This window comes from Bombus pascuorum, chromosome 1 (genome assembly GCF_905332965.1).
Source record: "Bombus pascuorum chromosome 1, iyBomPasc1.1, whole genome shotgun sequence".
NCBI lineage: Eukaryota > Metazoa > Arthropoda > Insecta > Hymenoptera > Apidae > Bombus > Bombus pascuorum.
Window position 1 is genome coordinate 11678945 of NC_083488.1, and position 24723 is coordinate 11703667.

The 24723-nt window shown below is 30.5% G+C and overlaps 5 protein-coding genes and 2 long non-coding RNA genes across 10 annotated transcripts in view; 4 read left to right on the forward strand and 3 right to left on the reverse strand.

Annotated features, from left to right (window-relative positions):
• Nucleotides 1-345: 345 nt before the first annotated feature.
• LOC132904716 (N(G),N(G)-dimethylarginine dimethylaminohydrolase 1) lies at nt 346-4772 on the reverse strand. 2 transcript variants are annotated; one of them, XM_060955432.1, is made up of 6 exons: nt 4337-4772; nt 3907-4009; nt 3735-3832; nt 2986-3042; nt 2092-2187; nt 346-1996 (listed from the first exon to the last, which is right to left on the reverse strand). In XM_060955432.1, exons 1-6 carry the CDS (start codon nt 4592-4594, stop codon nt 1742-1744), a joined length of 867 nt encoding a protein of 288 aa, XP_060811415.1. In that variant the 5' UTR covers nt 4595-4772; the 3' UTR covers nt 346-1741. The 2 variants fall into 2 exon arrangements, with proteins under 2 accessions (XP_060811415.1, XP_060811420.1); XM_060955437.1 differs by lacking the exon at nt 2986-3042.
• On the forward strand, nt 2864-4566 carry LOC132904784 (uncharacterized). The gene is made up of 3 exons (XR_009657658.1): nt 2864-3062; nt 3743-3869; nt 4346-4566. It is a non-coding gene; the product is annotated as an uncharacterized LOC132904784 (long non-coding RNA).
• A 176-nt stretch (nt 4773-4948) lies between the features above and the next one.
• Nucleotides 4949-8532, forward strand: LOC132904701 (ribitol 5-phosphate transferase FKRP). The gene is made up of 3 exons (XM_060955409.1): nt 4949-5592; nt 5682-5939; nt 6129-8532. The coding sequence occupies exons 1-3, from the start codon at nt 5128-5130 to the stop codon at nt 6909-6911; spliced, it is 1506 nt and encodes a 501-aa protein (XP_060811392.1). The 5' UTR covers nt 4949-5127; the 3' UTR covers nt 6912-8532.
• Nucleotides 8533-8674: 142 nt separating this feature from the next.
• LOC132914664 (dynein intermediate chain 2, ciliary) lies at nt 8675-12126 on the reverse strand. The gene is made up of 15 exons (XM_060973971.1): nt 12086-12126; nt 11817-11914; nt 11621-11728; nt 11333-11534; nt 11146-11250; nt 10887-11008; nt 10741-10824; nt 10482-10668; nt 10244-10405; nt 10041-10184; nt 9850-9956; nt 9561-9738; nt 9255-9486; nt 8947-9180; nt 8675-8852 (listed from the first exon to the last, which is right to left on the reverse strand). The coding sequence occupies exons 2-15, from the start codon at nt 11880-11882 to the stop codon at nt 8675-8677; spliced, it is 2109 nt and encodes a 702-aa protein (XP_060829954.1). The 5' UTR covers nt 11883-11914; nt 12086-12126.
• A 439-nt stretch (nt 12127-12565) lies between these two features.
• LOC132904757 (uncharacterized) lies at nt 12566-14067 on the forward strand. Of its 2 annotated transcripts, none has more exons than XM_060955468.1 (5): nt 12566-12915; nt 13020-13137; nt 13244-13325; nt 13406-13589; nt 13674-14067. In XM_060955468.1, the coding sequence occupies exons 2-5, from the start codon at nt 13069-13071 to the stop codon at nt 13885-13887; spliced, it is 549 nt and encodes a 182-aa protein (XP_060811451.1). In that variant the 5' UTR covers nt 12566-12915; nt 13020-13068; the 3' UTR covers nt 13888-14067. The 2 variants fall into 2 exon arrangements, with proteins under 2 accessions (XP_060811451.1, XP_060811450.1); XM_060955467.1 differs by having other exon boundaries at nt 12798-12915; nt 13403-13589.
• A 3626-nt stretch (nt 14068-17693) lies between these two features.
• On the reverse strand, nt 17694-19822 carry LOC132904789 (uncharacterized). 2 transcript variants are annotated; one of them, XR_009657660.1, is made up of 3 exons: nt 19704-19822; nt 19315-19503; nt 17694-18308 (listed from the first exon to the last, which is right to left on the reverse strand). It is a non-coding gene; the product is annotated as an uncharacterized LOC132904789 (long non-coding RNA). The 2 variants fall into 2 exon arrangements; XR_009657659.1 differs by having other exon boundaries at nt 17694-19152.
• Nucleotides 19823-19965: 143 nt separating this feature from the next.
• LOC132904632 (serine-rich adhesin for platelets-like) overlaps nt 19966-24723 on the forward strand; it is a 215175-nt gene continuing 210417 nt past the window's right edge. The window contains exon 1 of the mRNA XM_060955291.1: nt 19966-20713. Coding sequence (XP_060811274.1) covers nt 20566-20713 — 148 coding nt within the window. The 5' untranslated portion in view covers nt 19966-20565. The remainder of the gene's footprint in view (nt 20714-24723) is intronic.

Consider the following 24723-nt stretch of genomic DNA (forward strand, 5'->3'; position numbering starts at 1 on the left):
TATTTAGAAAACTATTGACAATCGTTGAATAAAATATTTTGAATAATTATAAACAAATATGAACTATTAAAATAAAAATTTGAGAAAGAATACTAGTCCTAGGTGTAGCACTATAATTGAAATTGGTATCAATTTATATCAAAATATAAAACCATGTATAAAATTTTAAAATTAAATTACATTGCAGGTACTATACTAAGTCACTTATAATAAAGTATTGCAAATGTTTTGTGAGAACATTTTTTAAATACGTAAATCTATTATTTTATTAATGGGCCTAGTAATGAATACATTCACATTCTTCCATTCACTTAGGTAGGGAATCAATTAATCAAAACTAGACTATAACGTCTAGCATATATTTTTTATTTTGTTTACAACTTTGTAGCCTTATACACTTTGGAAAATTTTTTGAGAAATATACAGAATGACACTAAATATAATATTATAACGTGTAAAATATTCGTTGTGAAATTATTTTCAATTTATAAAATTTATATAATTGCAAAAAAGAAGAGTTGCAAAAACGAAAGAAAAATTTGGATTACTATGAAAACATGCATATTAAAGTATATAAAAATATAATAAACTGATTTTAATATTGTCATGATTTTAAGAAATATCAAGAAATTATATTATAGTACTACAAATCGTATTGATACTCTACAGTTGTAAATTTGCCAAAACGGTTTAAGCTTGCTGCAATATATATTGTGTGTATATGAAATTTGTTCTTATACAGAAATTTTATTTCTCCTTTTGCTCAGTAGACTCTTAACCATGTAACTTTGCTATAATGTGAATCAGCACGTTAACTCTTAACTATCAGTGCTTTTATATATCATTAACTCTGTAGTATATAATTGAATTATAGAAGAACTCTATTTGAATAGGTGAACATTAAGTGAACACTTTTAATAGACTAGTAGCAAATGCATTCAAAGGTATTAGAATACTGATGATTGATGATTCTAATAACTGATTTTTAATAATATAACACAAAATATCAAAAGTCGAAGACATAGATTGGTATTAGATTTTTTATTTTTATTTTATGATTTTGTTCTTTTTGTGCTTAATTAAAAATTCATTTTGATTTACTTGTATAATCTATAAATCAATTTTTTTTATATTTTTGGTCTTTATAAAAAAGAAATTTTGTGCAATGTAATTAAATTACTATAATATTTTGATATTAAATTTATTGTATGTAAAAGTTCATCATATATTATTAAAATATAAAATATAATAACTAAAAAACAATCATAAAATAGGTTTGAAATCACGAAAATATAAAAAATATGTATTTATAAATGCTGTCATAATAAAATTGAAACATATCAAAAAAAGATAAATATTATATAAATGGCAAGATAGAAATTATGACTTCATGTGATATAAATCTACAAATTAGGTAAATAAAGTCTCAATATATTATCTCTACTGTAAATACGTTAAAATCAAATATATTAATCTTCTTAATTATAAAATCTCTTTTATATTAAGATAATCTTTTTATAAAATAATTACAAAATAATCTTTCTGTTCATTAAAGTAGTTATTAGAGTTTTGGAATGACGTACGTGCAACGTCAATATTATAGTTTTTTGCACAGCATTTTGGTAATATTTCCTATTAGAAATATTTAAATTCTTGATTTTATGGTTCACATCAATATATGATCCTAGCAATTTAACATGTTTGCTAGGTTATCATAGGTTTCTGGTCTTCATTCCGTAGTTTAAATACTGCGAATATGTCTGGGTCTACGCACCAGTAAACAACAAGAAGTTAAACCAGAACTAACCTTTGCTAATTCAGACATACGTAAGGATCTGGTTGGAAACTCAATTTTTTCTGCAAAAACTTTACTTGATTGTGGAATCTCATCTTCTGATCTATGAATTAGAGTTCCATTAACATAAAGTACATTTGCTGCAGCATCTTCAGGCACAGTTAATGTTTGGTAACTATAAGTTGCTTCTCTTTCAATTCTCTGCATTATAAACAATATATTATATAAAATATGAGCAAATTGAAAAGATATAAACAAATGTAAAAAGTAATGATATTTGAATTACAAATAAATACCTTTAAGACTTCTTGAGATTCTTTTCCAGCACCTACACAAATAATATCAGGGCCAGCCATTGTAACTAAACCTTTAAGGCGCTTGGATTCAGCAACCTATAAACAATAATTAAATAAAAATATAAATATCTTCAATCTCAAACAATACATGAATTGTAATCATGAATGCAATAATGATAAAATTATTAATCTTTTCTTTATATTCATGATATTTATATTATTTCAGATATAACTTAGGTTAGAACAAAATAGATACATATTTAGATAATTTAAGCATCATTTTCATCAGCTAGCTTTTATAATAAACACAATGCATAAAATAGGAAGTGAAAAATGAATACATATATATAAGTCCTCTATAGCATTGCATAAGAAAAATAACCAAGTAAAATTAATGGAATTACTATTTTTGATTTATGAGTTTAATATGCATAATAAGAGTAGCAAATAATGTATCTTCAATCAATTATTAAAATTTTATAATTATAGAAATTAAAATATACCATTTAACAAAAATATTTTTGTATATTTTACATACATTTTTTTTATATGTACTTGTTATGAAATTGATTGAAGTTGCACTGAATGAAGTTCTGCAATATGACAAATTTATGCAAAAAGATACAAACATTAATCACATGCAAGAGTGAAATATGATCTTGTGTATCAGTGTATGTATGTGTTTCATGTGCACAATTGCACCAAGCCATAACTTACATACTATGTATATAAAACTCCATCTCTGAAAGCATTCTGTTTAAAATCTGTAATGGGTAATTGTAAAAAGTATATTCACAAACAAATTTGTTGGAACCGTGCAAAATTGTGTTTCTAAATCGTGAAATCTTTTTTCAATATAATATGCAAAAGAGAGTCAGTCTAATACACCCAAACCTGAATTGGGGCTGAGGTAAGACTCTCCACTATCACCTCTTCACCACCATCACCCACCTTAAATGAATACCAGAATGGTAAGTTGTTTGATCTTAACCTTTTGTTGTGGTCAAACATATTTTATAACCTATATGTGTAAGTGTGTGTGGGCTCGCACGCATTTATGTTATGTATTATATAAGTAGTATGTTTTAAACGAGTTTTCTTAATATAAGTAGTAATATTTTTTAGTTTAATATTTACTAAGAAAACTATTTGGTAATTCATATGCAACTAATAATATAGACTATAATTATTAATTTAATATATGCCACTATAAAATCCAAAATACAATTACCCATATCGTATATTATTACATGATTTCATTAAACTAACTTTCAAGATATAATAATAAAGACTACATTATATAGATACTAATAACACAAAAAAAGTATATTTCTAAAACAATCACAATACACATATATGTTTTAATTTCTTTATAACACATGATACTCATTAATGACACAGATTATATAATGAAATAAAAATGTTGAAAAATATCAAATAAAGTCCTATTATGCAAACATCAATTTCTTCTTACTTCAAGAAATATTTAAAAAAATAATTCATGCATTATTTTACACTTTTAGAGTAAATATAGATTTATATAAAATAGAGGACTGAAATGTTAGTGTAATATATATTAAAAAGCAGATGACTATATAAATTATATTAAATATTAGTAATATGATTTTTAATAATTAACCAACCTTAATAGGTACACATGGATATTCTGGGAATGCTGCTGCAACTGCTCTTGCACCTGCTTCATTAGTATAATGAGACAATCCAACAAAAAATTCACGACCTGTAATAATCAGTTACTTCTGTTTAGTAATTTGGTTGTAAATTCATTAACTTAATATTAAAAACAAAACTTACCAGTAAATAAAACATCTCCTCCATCTAGACGAGCATTTTTGTCAGCTATTTCTATAAGTGGAATTTCCAATTCCTTCTTTAAAACAGCTCTAATTGTCTCAATCTGGAATTAGATCATCATCATTTTAGTTATTCACACATTGGAAACATCACAGAATAATAATATTAATACATGTAACAATGTAATGAAGTTATATTCTTTTTATGCGAATATGCACAAAATAATTGTTCAATTCATATTTTTAATTTAATGTTATAATTTGATATACAATATAGTATATTGATATATACTTAAAATGATATTTAATGATTTAGCTTTTCTCTTAAATAATATAATAGCATAATAGACTGAAATTTCATTATTTATATAAAATAACAATAATATAATTAGAAACTATTTATTAATTACTATACGATTTTATAAATATACCTCTTTTAGGCGCGATGGTTCATTGGGCCGTGCTATAAGTGCAATACCATTGCACACAACTGCGATATCTTCGACAAAAACACAGAGCGGTGAATTTTCATCCGGTGGCATTTCAACAACGTCGATGTCAAGTTCTCGTAGAAGCTGAGCAAGTGCCAAATGTTGAGTTCTAGCTTCGTCTAATGTGACCTCGCCTCTTGTACGAAGCGAAAGAGGAATTCTACATAGAACTGCATGAGTATAACGATGGAGAGGCATGGTGCTTCGATAGAAAGGCTTCCGTCTCAAAGTTTATCTGAACTTTCTTACTTATCGTTTACGTAAATTATAATACAATGATCACAGAGCTAGTTCTACGTTTCTACTAACTTCATTGGAACGCCGATTGCAACAAATGTAGACTTTGACGTTTATGTAAAAACAACAGCAAGACAGTATTCTAAACATTTACATTTGTAATGTCACCAGATCGTAGCGTAATTTTGAATTTTTTAAATGTTGGATTAAAACTTCCGTTTTTTATTACAGAAAATTAGTTAAAAATATTAAAACCTTACAATAATACAATAAATATTTATTAAATGATGATGTAATATAAATAGTATTTCAATTGTCATATTCTTGTATTGCATCTGGAAAATAATATATTGGCAGTGCTGAGTAGAAGTGAATTGAAACATGCAGAGGTACTGTGATTTGTCAAACATTTAAACGTAATTTGGAGGTGTTATAATATAAGGATGAAGTAAAAAAATTTGATCTACGATGATATCACAAAATATGTGATAATTATGCGTTTTAAGTTTATAAGAACGTTATTAGTGCTTGCACTACTAGCTAATATCATTGTGTGGCACAGAATATGGAGGTTATTTTCAACGCAAAACACTTTGCGGTTGTTGACACCAACTACCGTAACACCTGATCCTCCGCAAAAACTTCATCGGCGATTAGCTCGATTAGTAACTGTGGTTATACGACAATTTGAAACCTTTGAAAATGATGTAACTTCCACTGTAGAGTCTGTGTTAAGTCTTTTTCCTACTATACCAATTTTAATAGTAAGCAATGAATTACCATATCCTCCACTGGAATTGGACTTCGCAAATGAAAGCATGCAAAATGTTAAACTAATAAACTTGCAACCGGAATTTAATAGATCTTACGATGAAAGAAATCCACTATTTTATATACGTACAAAGTACGTTTTATTTTTACCTGATGGTAGTAGGCTTCCTACCAAGCAAATCATGGAAGTAAGAAATACGTTATATATAACATTGTTACTTTATTGTAAGGCAATAATTTGCTTCTTTTTAATTGTCTTATATCAAATATTTTTCAGGAGACTGTATCACAAACTACAAAATTAGGTGCTGTAGGTGTACCAGTAGGAAGTATAACTTTAAATTGTGTCAATATAGATTTAAAAGTAAAAGAATGGAGTCTGAAGTTCTCATACACAACGGGCACTGAATGTGATGGAATAAATGGAAAACATGCTACAATGCTTGAGACAAAATTATTACGAAAATTAACTGATCCTTTCTTATTACCTTTTATGGATGCATTATATATTCAAACAACTGCATTAGGTGTAAAGGTTTGTACTTTATATTTAATTTTAACGAAGAAAAAGTTTTTATTAATTTTATATATTTGAAGGTTTTACTTATTATTTCATTGTTTAAGTTTATGATTCAAATACTATGATCCACGATGTTTAAGGTATAAAAATATATTAATAATAAGCAAAATTTATTCAAGTAAATAATTTATTACCTGTTGCCAGATTCATATGTTGTCAGATTATCATTTCAACGAAGGAAAATCATCGTATAAAGGTACACAATTCTTATGGAAGGTACAACAGCTACATAAAGATCATGAACGATCTATGTTTGAAAAATTGGGAATTAAGAAGGTTACAAGAGCTTCCAATTCTATAGAATGGTATGGCTGTTCTAGAGAAAGTAGTAGATGTTTTGGACCAGTCATAAATGGTATTCCATCTTATCTTTATCAAAATCGGTTTACTCCACCTTGCTGCATCTCAGGATTGAGAAAAGTTGCTCATCATGTGTTTGATAAATTAGAAGAAGTTGGTATCAGATATTGGTTAGAAAGTGGATCTTTACTTGGTGCTATGAGAAATGGTGATATTTTACCATGGGATCATGAAGTACAAATAGGAGTAAATCGTGATGATCTTGAGAGATCATCATGGTTAATTAAAGCCATGGATAAACCTGTTGTTGACAATCATGGTTTTGTCTGGAAGAAGGCAACAGAAGGTGAATTTTTTAAAGTACAGTATTCGAAGGTAAACCATTTAACTGTAAACATACTTCCATTTTATGCAAAAAATGGGTCTATGCTTAGAGATGCGTGGTTTTTAAACAATAAAGATTTTCCAGAGCAATTTCTTCATCCAATGTCAAGTATTGAATTTGCTGGCAGACAAGTGCCATGCCCAAATAATATTAGGGATCTTTTAGAATTAAAATATTTCAGGGGTGTGATAGAAAATCCAGAACTCCCTGGTAAAATTTCTTTTCAAGAGTTTCTTCATTAAAAGTTAATCTTGTAGTAAGTCATATATGAAATTGGGAAAGAAATTTTTCCAAAATACATAATTTAAATTACCTAATCTATAATTATCTCATCTACAAATATATTTAGGCTTTACAATCTTTTTCCATAATTTTAATCATCCGAATTAGTATATCTTATGAAAAAATTGTATTGGGAATACATTATAGCATTTTCGAATGAGAAATATTATTTTCCGATATTTTATAAGGTTACGCGATTGTATGCTAGAATAAGAATTATTACTAATTTGGCTAGAGATTTAGTATGAGAACAAAGGGAAGGTTCTATAAAATGTCCTTAAAAATGTAGATGTTATATATTTTCTAACATTTATAATAAATATATAGGTACTTAAATTTTAATTGTATTTAAATAATTGTGTATTGGAGATAAAAAATTTTCTTTTTTTGTTTCATTAATAATGAATTGTCATGATATCAAGTTCCTAAGAAAGATTCAGATTGTTTTAAATGTAATATAGTAATGAAACTTGTTGGTTAGATAATTATAAAATATGTTTTTTTTTTTGTAAAAGGAATATATTTTATAAATTGATATTATGATTTTAATTTCTTACATATGCATTGTCAGTATTAATTATAGTATTAAATGTTTCATTTTGATTTCGTTTTATACAACAAATAGATGTGCCAAAGATATAAAAATTATTTATTTTAATGAATAATATACTTTTTATATTTTTAATATGTATTTATAATTAATATTTTTGTATGTTATTTAGTATTTTTATATATTATTTTAAAATTATTTCTATTTAATATTATATGTTCTTAAATTGTTTATATATGAATAGTAATATTTTTTCATATACATCATTTTTCTTTCGAAAAAATAATTTGTTTAATAACATTTAATTTGATATAACAATTTATATACAAATATTTCTTTGATATTAAAAAGGTAATTAAAGATAACAGACACTGTGATAGCCAGTGCTTAATACATTTGAAATATCAGAAAATAAAATTTGTGTAATAATAATGCTTGTATTAAGTTTACAGGAAATTGTGCATACTGTTGAATTAAAACTTACTGAATTAAATCATTTTTTAAAACCATTAATCAAATTTTTCTTTATAAGGGTATTACAATTTCACTTGGACCATGTTTTCTTATAATATTAGTTATTATTAAATATGTAACTCGATATTTACATTGATATTTTCTTAATTATTATCCTCTTTTAATACATATTAAATTTAATATACAAATTTAGGTAATAGCAAATATTATTATATGTATACAATTAATGTAAACTATTTCTGAAATCACTAACTTATTCTTTAAAAGTATTTAAAGATAAAAGTATTTAAAGACTTATTATGAAACTGTGTGGTACTGTTATATATGGAATTGCAAAAACTTTAATAATTCTGTTTACAAAGGAATGTATTAAAGTAGTTTCATAATCGTTAATAATTGCTTCTAGTCTAGAAGAGATGTTATAGTAATTATATAGATAAGTTTAAATTTGTAAATCATTCTAAATTTAGTGCCAATTTCTTCATATAAAGACATAGATATTAATATGTATTTTCTGTTATAGCAAATGTTAATAAAGTGTTGATGTTTACAAAAAATTGGAGAATATTATAATTTTTTATTATAGTATTATACAATAGTGATGATTATCATTATTACCTGCAATATATAATTTTCATATCTAAACAGATTTTATTTTAAAAAAGCACATGTAAATATATTTGTGATTAAAAGTATGACTTAGATTTCTACCCTTATATCTTTTGGTGGTGGTAAAATAGCTGGTTCACGTACAAAACTTAATAATCTTTCTAATTTCATAATTTCTAATTCTCTATGTGTCAAATGAAGTTGCCTCTTAGTTGGTTTTACTTTTAATCTAAGGTTTGGTGACAATTTCAATGTATTTATGGTACCTCTGTTGACGAGACATGAAAATGGAATTGTATTATAATATTATTCATTAAACATACAATTATATTATTGAATAAAACTATAAAATAATTACATACTTATCATCGCCCACTATAATGAATGGTAATTTATTGTTAAATGCAAGTCTAGTTAGTTTATACTTTTTTCTGCTAACAACTGGTTGACTACATATAGGTCGATATTTATTTACATTCAAATCAAATACTGTAACTTTCCCATCATTTGAAACACAAGCTAATACTGTTGAACTATATGGTGCCCATTGAACATCTCCAATGGGAACACCAAGATCAAACATAAATAAGGGTTCCCTAAAACAGTACATACTTAACAAATAAGAAAAAATTAAGAATTTAAGAAAACTATGAATGTAATTGAAACTTACATCCTATCATCTTCCCATATTTTTATTCTCCAATCACCAGAACAACTTGCAAATATGCTGGAATTGAATTTATTAAATACTATCCGGTAGACTGGCATATTGTGTGCTTCATTATAAGTTCTCATATAAACACTACTATATGCTGTATTGCACTTATAAATTGTTCCTTCTTCTGTTCCTACCAAGAATACATTTTGATCTGCAGGGTGAAATGCTAGACATGTTCCACAACCTAGTAAATTTTATTAATATTTATTGGAGCTTGTTAATCTTAGAAGTTATATTAATGGTATAAAATATTCTCACCCTTAAGTGTAATTATAGTACCATCTGGCCCAGGTATTGGTGGTCTGTCCAGAAAAAGGGTCATCACAGTTGTCAAACCAAGATTATTTTCACTTAATATCCAGTAGTTTACTTTTCCATCAATGCTAACACTGTAGAATGCTAAATTACCTTCTTCCGTGTCTGGTGCCCAATGTACCTTGAACATTATATATCATAAATATTGTATTAATGATAAATACATTTTGAAATAATTAACACAGTGATGTTGTTTAGGCATTTTAGATATTTTTATTTGTAATCAACATACCTCCCACACAATACCTCCATGTTTTTGAACAACATCATTGCTTCTATATTGAGGGGCTGTAGGTGGCAACATAATATTATAAACAGCAACAGCACCATCCATAGTACCTTTACCATAAAAAAAAAAAAAAAACAGTATTATAGTAATGATATTATAATAAAAATGTACTATATAATATTTGTTTTTATTACCAATAACTAAAAGATGTGGATGTTGTTCACTGAAGTCTAAACACATTACAGGAGATTCTGTTGGACAGATCCACTCTGGATATGATGGATTTTTTAAACTAAATAAACATACTGTTCCATCTATTATCGAATTACTAAATGACACTGAAATATTTTGTATATAAGCATTTGTATATAACCGAATTTTTATATTTTTTACTAACTTGTTCCATATGAAACTGCAAATAAATCATAATATCTACTATTGAAGCATAAATCTGTAACATCATGTTTCTTGGTTTTTTCATAATAAAATTTCCATAAAGGTAGTAATGAACCTTCTCCAACTTTAAATTCATCACTTGGATCATCCCAATATCTGTAGTCTAATAATATTTATATTAAATATTTTTCTAAATAAAGTATACATTTTTTTGGGAGTCACTGAATTAAAATATTAACCTTGCGCTATTTCATCAAAAATATTTTGATTTACCATTCGTTCCAACGTTTTTGCAGCTTGTAACATTCTACATGTTAATTCTGTGGATTCAGTTTGAGCTTTTTTCTTCATATCCTCCTTCTTCAGTTGTAGAAATGGAATTCTTCTTTCTCTTTCTTTTTCACGTTGTTGTTGAGCGAAATCTTCCTAAGATATATATTCATTCATATTTCTAATTCATATAATTCTGAATGATTTAATTCAAAATAAAATACATACCTGATACTCATCAAAGATTGTCCATTGAAAAACATGGGTATTAAATGTCTCTGTTGGAGGTGGTATTGTTTGGGTACTCATTTCCTATAAATTAATATAAAAGTGATTAAATAGATCTTAGTCTATAAAATCTGTTCTACACTTACTCGCATAGGATTGGTATAAGTTAAAGCAGCTCTTTCACAAAAGTTAAATTGATTTGGTATCTTTTTTGGTTTTACTCTTTCTTCTTCATGATCATCTTCATGGTCAGGTTCAGGTTCATGTTCTTCATGATTTTCAATATTTTTTCAAAATTTTGAATTTTGAACACAGAAATTTTGAAATTATTTTTCATTTTTATCAAAAATAAATATTTGAAGAGATTTTTGTAACTTTCTCTATTATTATAATTAATCATCTTACCTTCTTGCTCTTCAACATCTGCTCCTTCTTCTTCATCTTCTTCCTCTTCTTCTTCTCTTTCTTCCTCGTCATCATGTAATATGGCTTCTTCAAAAGGAGTATCCACTACAATGATATATTTAAATGTTACCTAATAAAATATTAAATTAATTGTAAACTTCTTATATTTGTATTTATGGAATTTTACCAACAAGTCCTCCTGCCAATTGTATTCTAGCTTCTTCAGAATCTTTATGCAATAGCGATCCAGGAACACTTAGAACAGTTATTAAATGTGGTGGAGGAGGTAATAATATGAAACTTTTTAATTTCCATGACCACTCAACTAAAGAATCTGGAACTCTTGTGTTATGTATAGTCAGAACTCTTGCAATCTCTTCTTGTAATTCCTAAAGTTTTATTTTTTGAATTAGTTACAAACTTTCTTAAAAACTTAGTTGGAATGTATGTTTCAATAATGAAATGGTGCACATACTGCATCTGATAATACTAGTTGATCTTCTGGTTTTAAGAAAACTCTTCCTCGTAACCAATCCATATCACCACCACCTAAATCCACACGGCTCTTCAAGAAGCTTATATGCTAAACATAAGTAAGAAAATAGTTATTAATTCTTTATTAAATAAGTCCAAAATTATATTAAATTAAATAAAATGTGTGAAATACTAACTCTTGCTGGTTCTTTTGATACCTCTGCCACTTTAGAAAGTGTTCTCTTTACTAGTGATGGACGCATGATTCTTGGATTAGAACTTACTTAGTATCCAACTACATATAGAAATATTGCAAATTAGTGTTTATGTTTATTATTATATAAAAGTTATTATTTTCTCTCTCTATATATATTTTTATTCTTAATTTTTTAATTTCTCGTTTTCTTCCTAACAATAATGTAATTTTAATATTATACTATGGAATAATATTTATTCAAACTCTTACAATTTAAAATAATAATATTAAAATTTTTCAGTTTATAAAAAGATATGGAATTTCGTTTATATATTTGTATTAACGAAATTAACTTTTGTACTAGATGAATAGAAAACTGTTCTACTATATTAAATATATATTAAAAAACTAAATAAAAACTAAACTGAAGTTCTTTATATCTCTTATTCTTCTCAATAAATACATAGAAATAAGTTCTGGTTTCCTAGGAAACTTGTTATGCTATCATAACATTTAAATATTATCCGTTTTAAGTTAATAATTCTGTCATACAATATAATAATTTACTTAAGTTACGTCAAGATGCTGTAAACAAATTTTAAAGCTCTGAAAATTTAAATATTTGGTGGTTTATATATTAAAAATTTAAAATTATATTATAGTGTTGAATATATGCATAAATAAAGGAATATACTGTGCTCAAATATATTTAATTGTAAATTTATATACATTTAGATAGAGGTAGAGTATACATTTAAACATATAAGATTATCTTTTAAATAAGGGCAATATTTTTAACATATTGTGTGTGGTTATATAGAGAAAGAAAATCAATAATGGAGCATACCATGATAATGTAAGCATGCTTCCTACTAGATAAGTCAGAATAGCTTGCAAATACTTGTGAGTAACAATTTTCAGATTATCTTTCATTAAGCATAGTTTTACATAGAATGTGCATTACATGTAAATTGTATTATATTTCAGAATAAATTATTATTTTCTAAGTACTTGTTCAAAGTACTTGTATACAAAAGATGACAGTATGTAAATTAAAGGTGGAATGTGTGCATTGTTATTGAATATTTAAGTGATAAGAGGTATTATTTTATTAGTTATTTTAAAAAATGTTGCTTTATACATGTGGTTATGTGTATGAAAATTTTGTGTAATTAGAAATTTAAAAATGTCACCTTCATTTCAGATGAATTAAGAGATTTAATCTTTAGTTTATAATACATTTTTCTTTTGTAATGGAAGATAGTGGAATTGACAGTGATCCAAAAACCACTAGTCATACAGAAGATGAAAGACTTTTCTTGGTAATTATATGATTCATAACATTATCCATTTTATAAATTAGAATTAAAATAAGTAAATAGAGATAATAATGAAAGAGACACGTTGCTTTATTTCTTTTTATTTTAGGGAAGTGATAGCAGTTGTAGCAGCAATCAGACACAGACATCACAGCATAATTCTACTACTAAACAATTGCAAAGAAAGCTTGGTATTGAATTGTTGTTTTATAATTTACAAATATCAAAATATTTACAATTTCCTTTATATGTTATCTATTTTGGGCAGAAGCACGAATTGAACAAGCTAAACGTATTCAGCGTAATTCAGATTATGTGAAGTTGCCAAAATATGATAAGGGATGCGGAAGTAGTAGTAGTGCTGCTGGTCTGATTTCTATTCAAAGACTTCCTGTACCAAATAAGAATAAAGAACATCTTCCTCTTGTTGAATATTGGCATAGCGATAGTGAAAGGTAGTTAGTAATATATATATTATATATGTAATAATTCTTAGTATAGTAAATATAGTATAGTTATGTATCTTTATATATTTTTAGTGAAGGAGAAATGACTCTTTTTCCAACAACTAAATCAAAAGATTCTTCCAAGCATAAGCAAGATCTAACTGATACATTTAGCATTGAAGAAATGAGTGAAGAAAGTGAAGATTCTTTAAATTTAGGACCTGCACAACCATCTCCGGAGCTCAAATTTATGAAATCTTATAGATGTACTGGTGATTGCTTTCATTGTCAGTGCCACATATTATAATTCATTGTTATGTACATATATCTTGAATATGTTACAGATTAATTATTTTTTATGCATTATTAAATATTCATTTAATCTCTCAAAGTTTTATGTAATTATGTAATATGAAAGATTTTATATATATCGAATGAAAACTAAATATATCAAATATTTATAAGTTAGATCTATTAAAATGTATAATTATCTCAATATCTTCCATAAAATGATAAATATTAAGAATAATGAATGAAAGTTGTATTTTACATTTAATTATAATGATGTTTGATGATTAAATGATGTTCAAAAAATCAAATTAATTGCTCTAGTGATTGTATTATGCGAGCAAAACGATACGCGTCTTATTCGTGACTGAAGCAATTATTGCTAAGGAAATTATTCAAATAGTGTTTCTCAATTGTGCATCGGCAGACCTCGTAACGTCTATTTTGTACGAAGTTGCAGTAGGTAATATCCGCCGCTGTCACTTCAGGATATTACTTAAGCCTTAAGACATTGCTATAATGGTGCCGTGCGAAAATTTCAAATTGGTAAAATGATGGTAGCGTGTCGTGGCGGGATTTTATGACTGTGTAAACAAAATTTTGCAGCTAATGAAATTAAAAGATCATATAAATATATGTTTATTTCTTCTAGTTCTTTATATTAATAATAAACTACCTTTGTACTTTTATTTGGTATTTTTTTTTGTAATATCAAAGAACATAATACAAAGAAACATAATACCGTATAGGATCGCCCAAATAGACGTTTCTGAAATAAAGTTGTATGGAAATCTTGTCTTGTACCGGAGAAGAAATTTCTTCTCTGCTTGTACCAAACATATACACAGATAACCTGAGGAAATGCGGTCCCCTTCGTAATGCGCGGTTTATTCTGTAATCTAGATCGTCCTCGGGGAAAAAGACTGCGTACTCCATTTCTTGTTTTCTGCAAGCAAACAGTTCCACTATATTTTATACCGTTATAGAGGTTTCCTTTCTGTATTCCCACTCGTTATATCTTACCTGTCCGATCTGGTGTACATTGTGCGTGCCTAGAAAAATTCTTTTAAAAAGTTCCTCGAGCTATGTGTGTGATACAGAAGTCTATTGCACATTGTTCACGAATTCTTTGTCAAAGATATTATTTCCTAGATATACGTATGTGCCTGTATTAACATTTTCTCCAAAAGAAATTTATTAACATTTTACTTTGATAAATTACTGTGGCTTTCTATTAATTTGAATACTTAATAATAATTAATTCAATATTTGTTCGTCCAATAATTGTATTACCTGTTTTTCACGTTTGATGTGCCTTTAATATTTACACATTACACACTTATATAAATGTAGTTTCAATATGTATACAATAAGTTGAGATACGTAAGAACCACAGGATTGGCATAAGAAAGGGTGATTCTTAAGTTTTAATAAATATGCATCAATAGAAGAAGGCAGAAATTTCATTTGACAATTACGTATCTCTTGTTTAAGCAAATATTCATTTTATATTTTAAAGCTGTACGTTTAAAATAAATGTAGCGTTGGAGTAAGTAAAATATGTGTCTCCTTCTTTTCCGAAGATATTTTAATGTCTGTAAAGAAAAAGACAACTGTTAAATCGGTAGAAGTATTTTAGACAAAATTTTGTACGAAAAGATAAAGTTGTATTAACACAAAACATAGAGCAACGATAGTTACACAGGTTTGATGTTGTAAGTATTAACACTCATAGCAATGAGATGAGTATTGCGGTTATTCGTAGCAGCATCTTAGCACGATGTAAGTAAGTAAGTACGTACTTCCCATGAGTTCATTGCTCGCGAAACTCGGCAGCTGTAAATGTGTCTGTGTAGAGTTAATTGTTTTTCTTGCCATGTTCTCCTCTCTCTAGTCCTTCGAAGAGAATTCCTTTCAAATTGATTTGACATATCCTCAAATTCAGTTTCCGAATTACTACTCGATGCAATTGTTGCAAATAAATCATTAAAGTTTGAATTGTTGTTTAGACGTAAATAGGATTCTATAACCCAGAACGAGTTCCATTGGGGTATTTCTTGTCCCAAGACGAATGTAGATAGATTTGTGAGATTTAGAATAAGTTAAGATCGTTCAGTGCAAAACTAGTGCTATTGAACTTTTTCGACGTAGTGATTGGTATCAGCGGGATCGTTCGACTTGTCTAAGCGTAGTATCTTCTTATTTTTTCGCTGATTCTTGTAGTAAGCATAGTTTATTCCAGTGAGGATATAGAGTTGTTGCTCGATCCAAGACTGGTCCTGGCGATGTCTTTGGACTCTGGCTTGTTATTCTCGGTTTCTGCTTATATTCTTTAGCCTTTCAGGTATATATGAATTATGGACATTTTTATGTAAATATATGATTGCACTTTACCATGCTTAAACGTACTATATAGATTTTGCGCGTATAATGTTGTTAGTTTTTATTTCCCATACAAACGTAGCAAACAAATCGATGTAGTTACGAAGTTTTTTTTTGGAAGCACATTCTACGTACGTTACACCCTCCTTGTATAATAAGAATATCAGCAATTGGACCGCTAATTAATGGCTTATACGTATTAAATTTATTCTTCTCTCTGATATTCTGACCAGTTCAATTTTTAATGAAGCCCACCGCCGTGGATCTTACAGAGAGGAATTAACAACCTGTTGTGCAGAAGATGGTGTTTGGCTACATGATATTTTTGCATACAGAGTGAAACATTTATCTCCCGATACTAGCTATACATTGTTACAATTTCAAAGAACTTCTTCTACTTGTTGGATACTTTGGCGTTTTTAAAAGTGATATTTTTTAAGTTCACAATGACAGACATTATATTTATTTAAATCACTTTGTTTCGCATAAGTCATAAGCATTGCACATATTGATAAAAGGGAGGTAATTAACGATTTTACTAAAAAGACACTTTGTATATGTTGCGTAGACTAGGCGTTTGTAATGCTCGTAGCCGCAAACTGATGTATGATTCGTGATACATAGCATATGAATATTTAAATACACCTGGTCTCTCGTATTGCTCTCGTATGTATAATATTATATGAGAGAGATGTATTCACGGGATGCATCGTCAACACCATCGGTACGGTCATAAATTATACGAGAGTTATGGCGTATTTTGTAACCAATTTGAAGTAATAAATATCATCTTCTTTGAGAACGTGACAACCTGTAATGTGAGCGCCGCTAATGTCTTTTCATTTATTCGTACGTAACATGTGAAAATGAGAAAGAAATTGCAACCAAAGATAAACGTTGATATCGAGATTAATCTACAAATTAATTGAAAATCATTTAACTGGCATCATTTTAACATCTGCCAAAATCGGATTATCAACTTTATTTTTGCTCTGATTATATTTATTAATTTCGAGATATTTGTAAAGATACAGAATGGTATGGAGTTTACTTAAATAAATAGTTGAGTCTAATGAATGAAAATTGTTCATTATAGCGTTTAGATTTAGATTTTACAGTCTTATTTCTAAGACGACAGCTATATTCTTTTACGTAATAAATGAACTAATCTAATGCGGTGCATTGCGGTATAGTAATCGACAGAGGTGTCGATTTCCCGGGCCACTAGAGACTAAACTTTACCTTCGTATCTAACACCAAACCAGTAGAACCGGATTTCGTGAGAATATGTCCCCCAAGGCTTGAAAAAGGGCGACCAAAATGAAGAAGCATAGAAGAACTTCGTTGGTACGTAGTGCAGTGTTTAGACATTATACTGAAATTACGCATTAACCGTGACTTTCCTCTTGAACACCTTCTGAAAGTTATTCCAAACCTTAAGTGTGATACATCTTGTACACAGAATAACATTAAATAATTATTAATCATAAATAACAGATGTTAATGCAATAGCTTGGCAGTTACGATCAGTTACGATCAGTTACAATCACACCGGAAGATATTTTAATGTTGTAGCGACTATTAGAAGGAGACAAAAGTCTGTCGTCTTCAGAGACTGAACAATAAAGTATTGTGAATTCTTCATACGTGAGAAAGATGGTTGAATAGTAGTGGCTCATTAAAAGGAAGATACGTTTTACGATCTTCTATACTTTACGCTATTCTAAAACCACAGAAAGCTTCACTACCTGTGAAATCAGCTCGATCTTCATTTCCTCATTTTGTTCTACATATTTTCTAAACTCTACGCTATTGAGCAAACAATCATTATGTCAAATCTCATTCCCATTATCCTACGATCATGCTAAAATTAGACAGCACGTTTATCAAGGATAATAATATGCAGGTGGCAAATCGTGTATTTTTTCATCTTAATTCTTCCATTCGAATCTCATAGTATGCACATTACTCGATTTGGTTGCCTCTGTGCGCTCAGAGATTACGTATCGCGATCGACCTGCGATTGAAAGTGCATCGACCGTCCGTTTTCTTGTCAGGCTGAAAAACAACACGGATCGTTTGCCTTTCGTGGTGGACAGATAGAGCGAGATAAAGCGGAAAAAGGGAACGCGCGACAAAGACAAAGCCGGTGTTCTGCTCTGACCATTACTCTCGGGTCTCGTGTCGATAATTTTTAAGGTCGACGCGGTTCGCGATCCCTGCGGAATACCAGCGAGAAGTTGCACCGGCATTCTGCAACGGCGTCGAGGCGCCACGATGCACAAACATCCGTTGTGCAAAGGACATTGGCCGATCGATTGGGACTACGCCAATGAATCTGTCCCGTAACGGGGCTCGAACTACGGTCCGCTGCTCGGCGTACTCGAAACCCATCGCTTCCTGTACCAACAGCTTTTTTTCTCGAACGACCGGGCTTAATTAAATACCGGTAGACCGAGGCATCCGTGTCCTCTTCACGGAGAGGCCACGCTTACGTGACTGCGACGCGCGATTTTACCTTGCTAAGGCCGGGAATGAAGAGAGAGAATGAGAGAGAGAGAGAGAGAGAGAGGGGGGGGGCGGTGAGAAATCGTCGCCGATAGGGAAATGTAGGTAACGAACGAATCGCGACTGCTTTCGTGCAGGAAACTGTTTAGAAGCAGCCGGCGAACGGTTCGCCGGTGTTGGGCAATGTTTGCACACCATGTTTTAAGTTTGGCAATCATAAAAGGGAAGATACACGTTTGGAGGTATTTGTGGAAGATTGAAAAAGCGATAGATGTAAAGATGATTTTAACCTCTAACTGGTAAGGCGAAGTTTATCGCGTCCAGGCAACTTTTACTTTGGTAATGATAGTAATTTGGAAAACAGCTACTGCGAGATGTCGTGTGTAACGGCTACCTGTTAATCAGTATGATTCAATCAGTTTTTAACTACAGTAATAAATATGATGTATATATAATACTATTGTACTTTTTTCGTTAACTGTAAATTTCTAAGCACTTTTATAGAGTTCTGTACATATATTACCATTCCGTTTACGTGAGAAAATGACTACCATACCACTTATTGGTTAAAGTTGAATCACGAGTGCATGTAGAATAAGAAACCAGCAAGGGAATAAGACACGTGTTGATTTTTCGATTACGTGTAGCTTATAAAATTCGGTTTTCCTCGAATCGATTATGTTTTGGTTGGTTGCGGCCGATTCGTAGAAGCGTTCATTACACTGCGTGCATTTTTATGGAGGACCTGCAACGCATCGAAATCGATTTATCGAACGAGTGATATTTTGACGATATCTTGTTAGGCTATGAGAAATCGAGGCGTCGATAATAAAGTAATGAATATAATTCCCGCTTTGTATATACAGAAACCGTGTTGCATATAGCGATGGAAAAAAAGAGAAGAGTTAAGAACGACGCATAGCTACGCAGCCGGTTGATACTTACGCATACACGCTCGTAGTATAAAAGACCTGTCTCCATGAATGAAGTCAAGTGGCCACGTGACACAGAAAGAACGACGTAAGGAACGTGCGCGTGAAAAGCGTGCCGGTGGTTTACGCGCGACGCCAAAAGTTCGGTGATAGGAGGACAGATGGCGCGGATGTCGCGTGGCGGCTGCTTGAAACACCTGACTGGTGCCTAGCAGTGCAGCATGGACTCGTGCGGCAAGCGCACACTTCTTTTAAAACAGGTAGCACGCGCGGTCTGAGATAATTCTTTTTATTTTCGCGTCCGAGCAGGCCGTATTCAATTAGGTATACGCGAGTGACAGTCGACGAGTGTGTAATGTCCGTCGACTGACAGCCCTTCGTGTGTCACGAATCGAGGGGGACGAGATCGGACGAAGAGGATTCGTAAAGTTTCACCGACCTCGAGTTTCTCATCCGTGAACGGTGCATTCGTTTCGCACGCGGATCCTGTTCTATGCGCAGTAATTATGACAATTCGTTCGATCTGCGCACCTATTGATTACGCGCCCTCAAAGGGCCAATTTTGCGTCGTACGAGGTTAAAATGCGCGGGAAAAATGCGCAAATCGTAACGAATTGACGCTTTCGTATATTATATGTAATCGTGTTTCGTCCACGTATAGTCGCGTTCGTTTGGGTTTGAATAATATGCGAGGATTGACGCCCGGTACGCGATTCCGGCATTCGAACTTCCCGCTTCGAGCGCTCGATAATTTCGAGCTTTCCTCTTCGAAGCGCCGATTCTCGCGGCTCGTGAAAATGTGATCGAACGGCATACCCTGTGTCGCGCGACGGATTTTTCGTGCCCGGTAAGCGCAAATCTTTTTTTCTATCAAAATGACGGTGAACCGATCGGTGGTAACAATGGTGTTGATGCTGGTGACGAGCGTAATTGTTTTGGTTCATACGAAGGACGTGACGACACTGGAGTACGACGATCTTCTTCCGGTGAACGAGACCAACGCCCGGCACCGAGTCCATACAGGTCAGATTGAATGATTTTTGCTCCTTTTCTTCCATCTTTTTCGTTCGTTTAATTTATCTAAACTTATTATTCGATGTTTTACAAATGTATAAAAATTTGAATATTATCGAGATTTTTAACATTAACCTATATTTATGTGATTATGTGTATGTGCATACATATATATATATATATATATATATATATATATATATATGCAATTATATATTGCATTATATATATATGTATACATATATACAATGAATAACACTACCATACAAACAAAAATTCTACAGTGTGTATTTTGAATACTATCGGTAGTGAGCGTAGAAGTACGGGTTTATATATGAATTTTCCCTTAGCGCCGTCAATACGCGACTACATAGTATTATTATTTACATTCGTAAATTTTACTGGATTTACAAGATTTATGGGATAACATTTTTTAAATATTTTTTTCAACATAGTTTTACATATCAGTACATAACCGAAGGACTATTTTTACGTGTGAAAAAGACTCCCTTTTTCCCGTTTTGTTCATCCCATTCAATACATTCGAGTTTTCTCGGCAATGATCATACACATCACGATTTGCATTGAATGTCACCGCTCATTTAAATTATCGAAAGTATCGCTTATGTTTGTTGCACAATGTGTGTCACGATACCTTCTTAAGACGTATGACCTTACTGTGAGGAAAATATTAGCATTGTTAATTACATGTACTATTTTGTAAATTATATATCTATTTTCAATTACTCACGCCATATTTTCTAATCATTATAGAAGATAATACAATACTTGAATTATTTTTTTGACATTAATTTATTCTTTTGGAAGTCTTCACCGTGAAATGAAAAAATAAATAGCATTTATAAATGTTTTCTGTTTACGATATGGCAATTGTACTGTTTCGAAAAGAACAGTATGATGGTGAATGCTTGAACTTTGTTACCCGTCTTGGATTTGCTAGAGAAGAATGACCTTTGCTCTAACGCTTCTGTGAAAGTATTATACGTTCGCCGAGTAAGGCCTTGTGCCTTTCCGAAGTAATCTTCTAACGCACGCCTACTTTTCACGGGGAAATTTCATTTTCCCTTTGGTTTCTGTGTCGTCGAAATTTAAGCGAAATCGTACCTTCGTCAAATATTTTCACACGCCTCCGTGTTTGGTCTACGTTGTTATTTATAAATAGAACCATGAAACAATCATAAATTTGCCACGCGCGTTAAGAAACGCCTGGAAAGCCATTATTAGAAACTGTAATCTATTATTCTTAGCGTAATTCCTCGTATATATTAACTTCTAAATATACTTCATGATTCGGATACTTGTAATTAAATTTTCAATACTTCATCTATTCAAATATTTGTTAATTTCAATAAATTCAAATAATTGTTAAATTTCTATTAGAAATTTTCATTATTAATTAGAATTAATATAGTTCATCTTATTTTTATTCAATTAATCCTATATCATCGATACTCTGTGTAGTATAATAAAGTTTTCGCAAATTTTTAATTCAAAATAAGTTATCAAGATTAAATAATGTAACGTAATGCAATTGACGATATGAAAAACAAAAGGATTTCATGGTGGATATGTTGGAATGATTCTCGATTTATACAGATTCCTCGCTCATAATTCAATGCAAAAGAGGAAAGAGTTTGTAAGATGACTTGACTCTCTACTAGGATTGACGATCACGTATGTCGTTGAACTGCATTGTCCCCGTTGTTTCGATAATTCACGTCGAAGTAACTGGTACTGAGGTAACATCCGTAGCGAAGGTTCGAATTACGTAATTTCTAGCGAAATCCGTCGGTCGGTTGTTTCACTGCTCATTTTTAATTGTGTGCATTATACAGAGAGGCAGCTTTGCGACACGATCATTTCGTTTTAATGACACTTCTCATTGAACTTGCTTCATTCGGATGAAATTTTTTCAAGTATAGTTTGTTTAATTTTTTTCTTGCTGTTTAAGTTTATTCGTTATCAAAATTATGTTTGAAAGGTAAGAGTAGTGTAAATTTTAATATTTTGGGTATATCTTTTTATTTTCGTACAATATTATTCATATTGTACACTAATTTTTTACCAAGTGTCTTGTAACGTACTAATGTATTTTTAAATTAATTAAATATTTTGGAAACACGCACATGTTCATGAGAAGGTCCTGTAAATGCTCGGATACTACTGCCAGTCATTATATCTATAATCGCTAGTGTAATTAAACTACTTTATGTTCAAACATTTCAAGGTTAGAATCTGTCATTCTAATTATTTACATTATTTAATTACACGATAGCTGCCTGATCATTTCATTAAAGGATTAACGGTGATTAACTAACGCATTCACCTCGTCTAGAAAAATTTCCCACGCCATAAAAGAATTTGTCGATAGCTATCGTTGGACTGTGTCCATCGCATTAGCTTTAATCGCGTTCGCTTAATTTGCATTCGTTTAGAAAGGCGGAAACGCGTTTCTGTGCGTGTCGAGGGAGGTGTCGTATGCCAACTTGATGAACTCTCAAACGAACGTCTAACTGTGCGTGCAAATTACTTATGCGATCGCGCTTTCTATCGGCGTACGAACGTTAAATAGAATTTTACGTCGCGTCTTGTCCATGAACGTGCGCGTTCTTTAATCACTGCTGGCCAAACGATAATTAAGTCAAAATTCTCCGCTTAAGGATCTTCATGTATACACGCTGGCTGCCGATGTGAAACAATACAGGATATGGTGTAACCTGGACGTGTTGAAACCGCGGTACAACGAAATTGATTCAGAGACATTCAAACAATCGGTTTTTTCTAATTTAATAAGGCAAGGCTATGCACATATTCGTCTTCTATCGTTGTTCATTTCTATATATGTATTATCATTTAAAGGCGTGTTATCTTTATAAGAATTTCCTCTCCATTTTGTGATAATTATTTCGTATAAAAATCTTCTAAAGATTTCTTTTTGGTCCGAATAAACAAATTTGAAACACTAATTACTAATTACAAATGATCAAATCACGGCATCACGGGCACAATTTATGCTCCAAATAACTCACGCCGTTTAGCATAATCGTCTTTTTTCTAATTAACTGGTTATTAATGAAACATAGCTGCAATTTTCGTCGGATAAGCGAATCAAACATTACGAGTTATTTTAGTACGTGAGACATTGTCTGGCACATCTGATGTATATGCATGCACTAAACGTAAACGTGTTGGCAACATAGAGTTCTTTTTCAACCTTGGTGCGAATGGTATCCTGTGTACGTGTTGAGCCTGTTGTTAAGAGCTCGGAATCGTACGAATTCTACCAATGCTTGACCGTACGAGCCTGATGTGCTCCGAGCGTTTATTTAACGACACAGCATTTACGATTCGTTAGCGTTGTTTACGATTTGGAACAGGTTCGTTAATAAATCACCTGGCATTTTAAGCATACGGGACGATGATAATCCGCGGTTGCTGCCTTTTCGTTCCACAGTTCGACAATTGTTTCCTGTATCATAATTAATTTTCTTTCTACGTAAGTGCGATACTTACGATTAGTGTTGTTGGATTTTTACTGAAACTCTTCATGTTATTATGTAAAACGTTAACGCGAATCTATAGAAACGTTATGTTAAACCATTCTTAATTCTTTTAAATGATTCGTCAATTTAACAGTTTAATTGCGAAAGAAGATCTCAGGAATTTGTCTAATATTTTTTCGTTACTATTCTTTTCCAATCTAGAATCTACAATTTTATGAAGTATAAAGAAATTGAAGTAGTCACTACAATAAACTATTTTTTTTTCAAACCATGGAAATTCTTCTTGTGTCTTATTCGTCATCTCTTCATTGTCATTTGTTTTAACGAGCCTCTATAAAGTATTTATAGCGTTGTAATTTAGTGTCGTGATACATGTTTTCAAATAGTAGTTGCCTGATTTTTTTAATCAACATGTGTTTATGTACTTTCCGGTATTATTTTAAAATTCGTGCAGTTCTTTAAAGCGTGTTATGTTGGCCATTCAAAAATCTTATC

Coding starts and splice junctions, on each gene's coding strand:
- LOC132904716 (XM_060955432.1), bottom strand. CDS start 4,594: ATGCCTCTCCATCGTTATACTCATGCAGTTCTATGTAGAATTCCTCTT. Junction 4,010..4,336: donor AACCATCGCGCCTAAAAGAG/GTATATTTATAA, acceptor ATCTAATTCCAG/ATTGAGACAATTAGAGCTGT. Junction 3,043..3,734: donor ATCCATGTGTACCTATTAAG/GTTGGTTAATTA, acceptor TATTCATTTAAG/GTGGGTGATGGTGGTGAAGA.
- LOC132904701 (XM_060955409.1), top strand. CDS start 5,128: ATGCGTTTTAAGTTTATAAGAACGTTATTAGTGCTTGCACTACTAGCT. Junction 5,593..5,681: donor CTACCAAGCAAATCATGGAA/GTAAGAAATACG, acceptor AATATTTTTCAG/GAGACTGTATCACAAACTAC. Junction 5,940..6,128: donor CAACTGCATTAGGTGTAAAG/GTTTGTACTTTA, acceptor ACCTGTTGCCAG/ATTCATATGTTGTCAGATTA.
- LOC132914664 (XM_060973971.1), bottom strand. CDS start 11,882: ATGCGTCCATCACTAGTAAAGAGAACACTTTCTAAAGTGGCAGAGGTA. Junction 10,185..10,243: donor TGCAGTTTCATATGGAACAA/GTTAGTAAAAAA, acceptor AAAATATTTCAG/TGTCATTTAGTAATTCGATA. Junction 9,957..10,040: donor TCCACATCTTTTAGTTATTG/GTAATAAAAACA, acceptor TTTATGGTAAAG/GTACTATGGATGGTGCTGTT.
- LOC132904757 (XM_060955467.1), top strand. CDS start 13,069: ATGGAAGATAGTGGAATTGACAGTGATCCAAAAACCACTAGTCATACA. Junction 13,326..13,402: donor ACAATTGCAAAGAAAGCTTG/GTATTGAATTGT, acceptor TATTTTGGGCAG/AAGCACGAATTGAACAAGCT. Junction 13,590..13,673: donor TGGCATAGCGATAGTGAAAG/GTAGTTAGTAAT, acceptor ATATATTTTTAG/TGAAGGAGAAATGACTCTTT.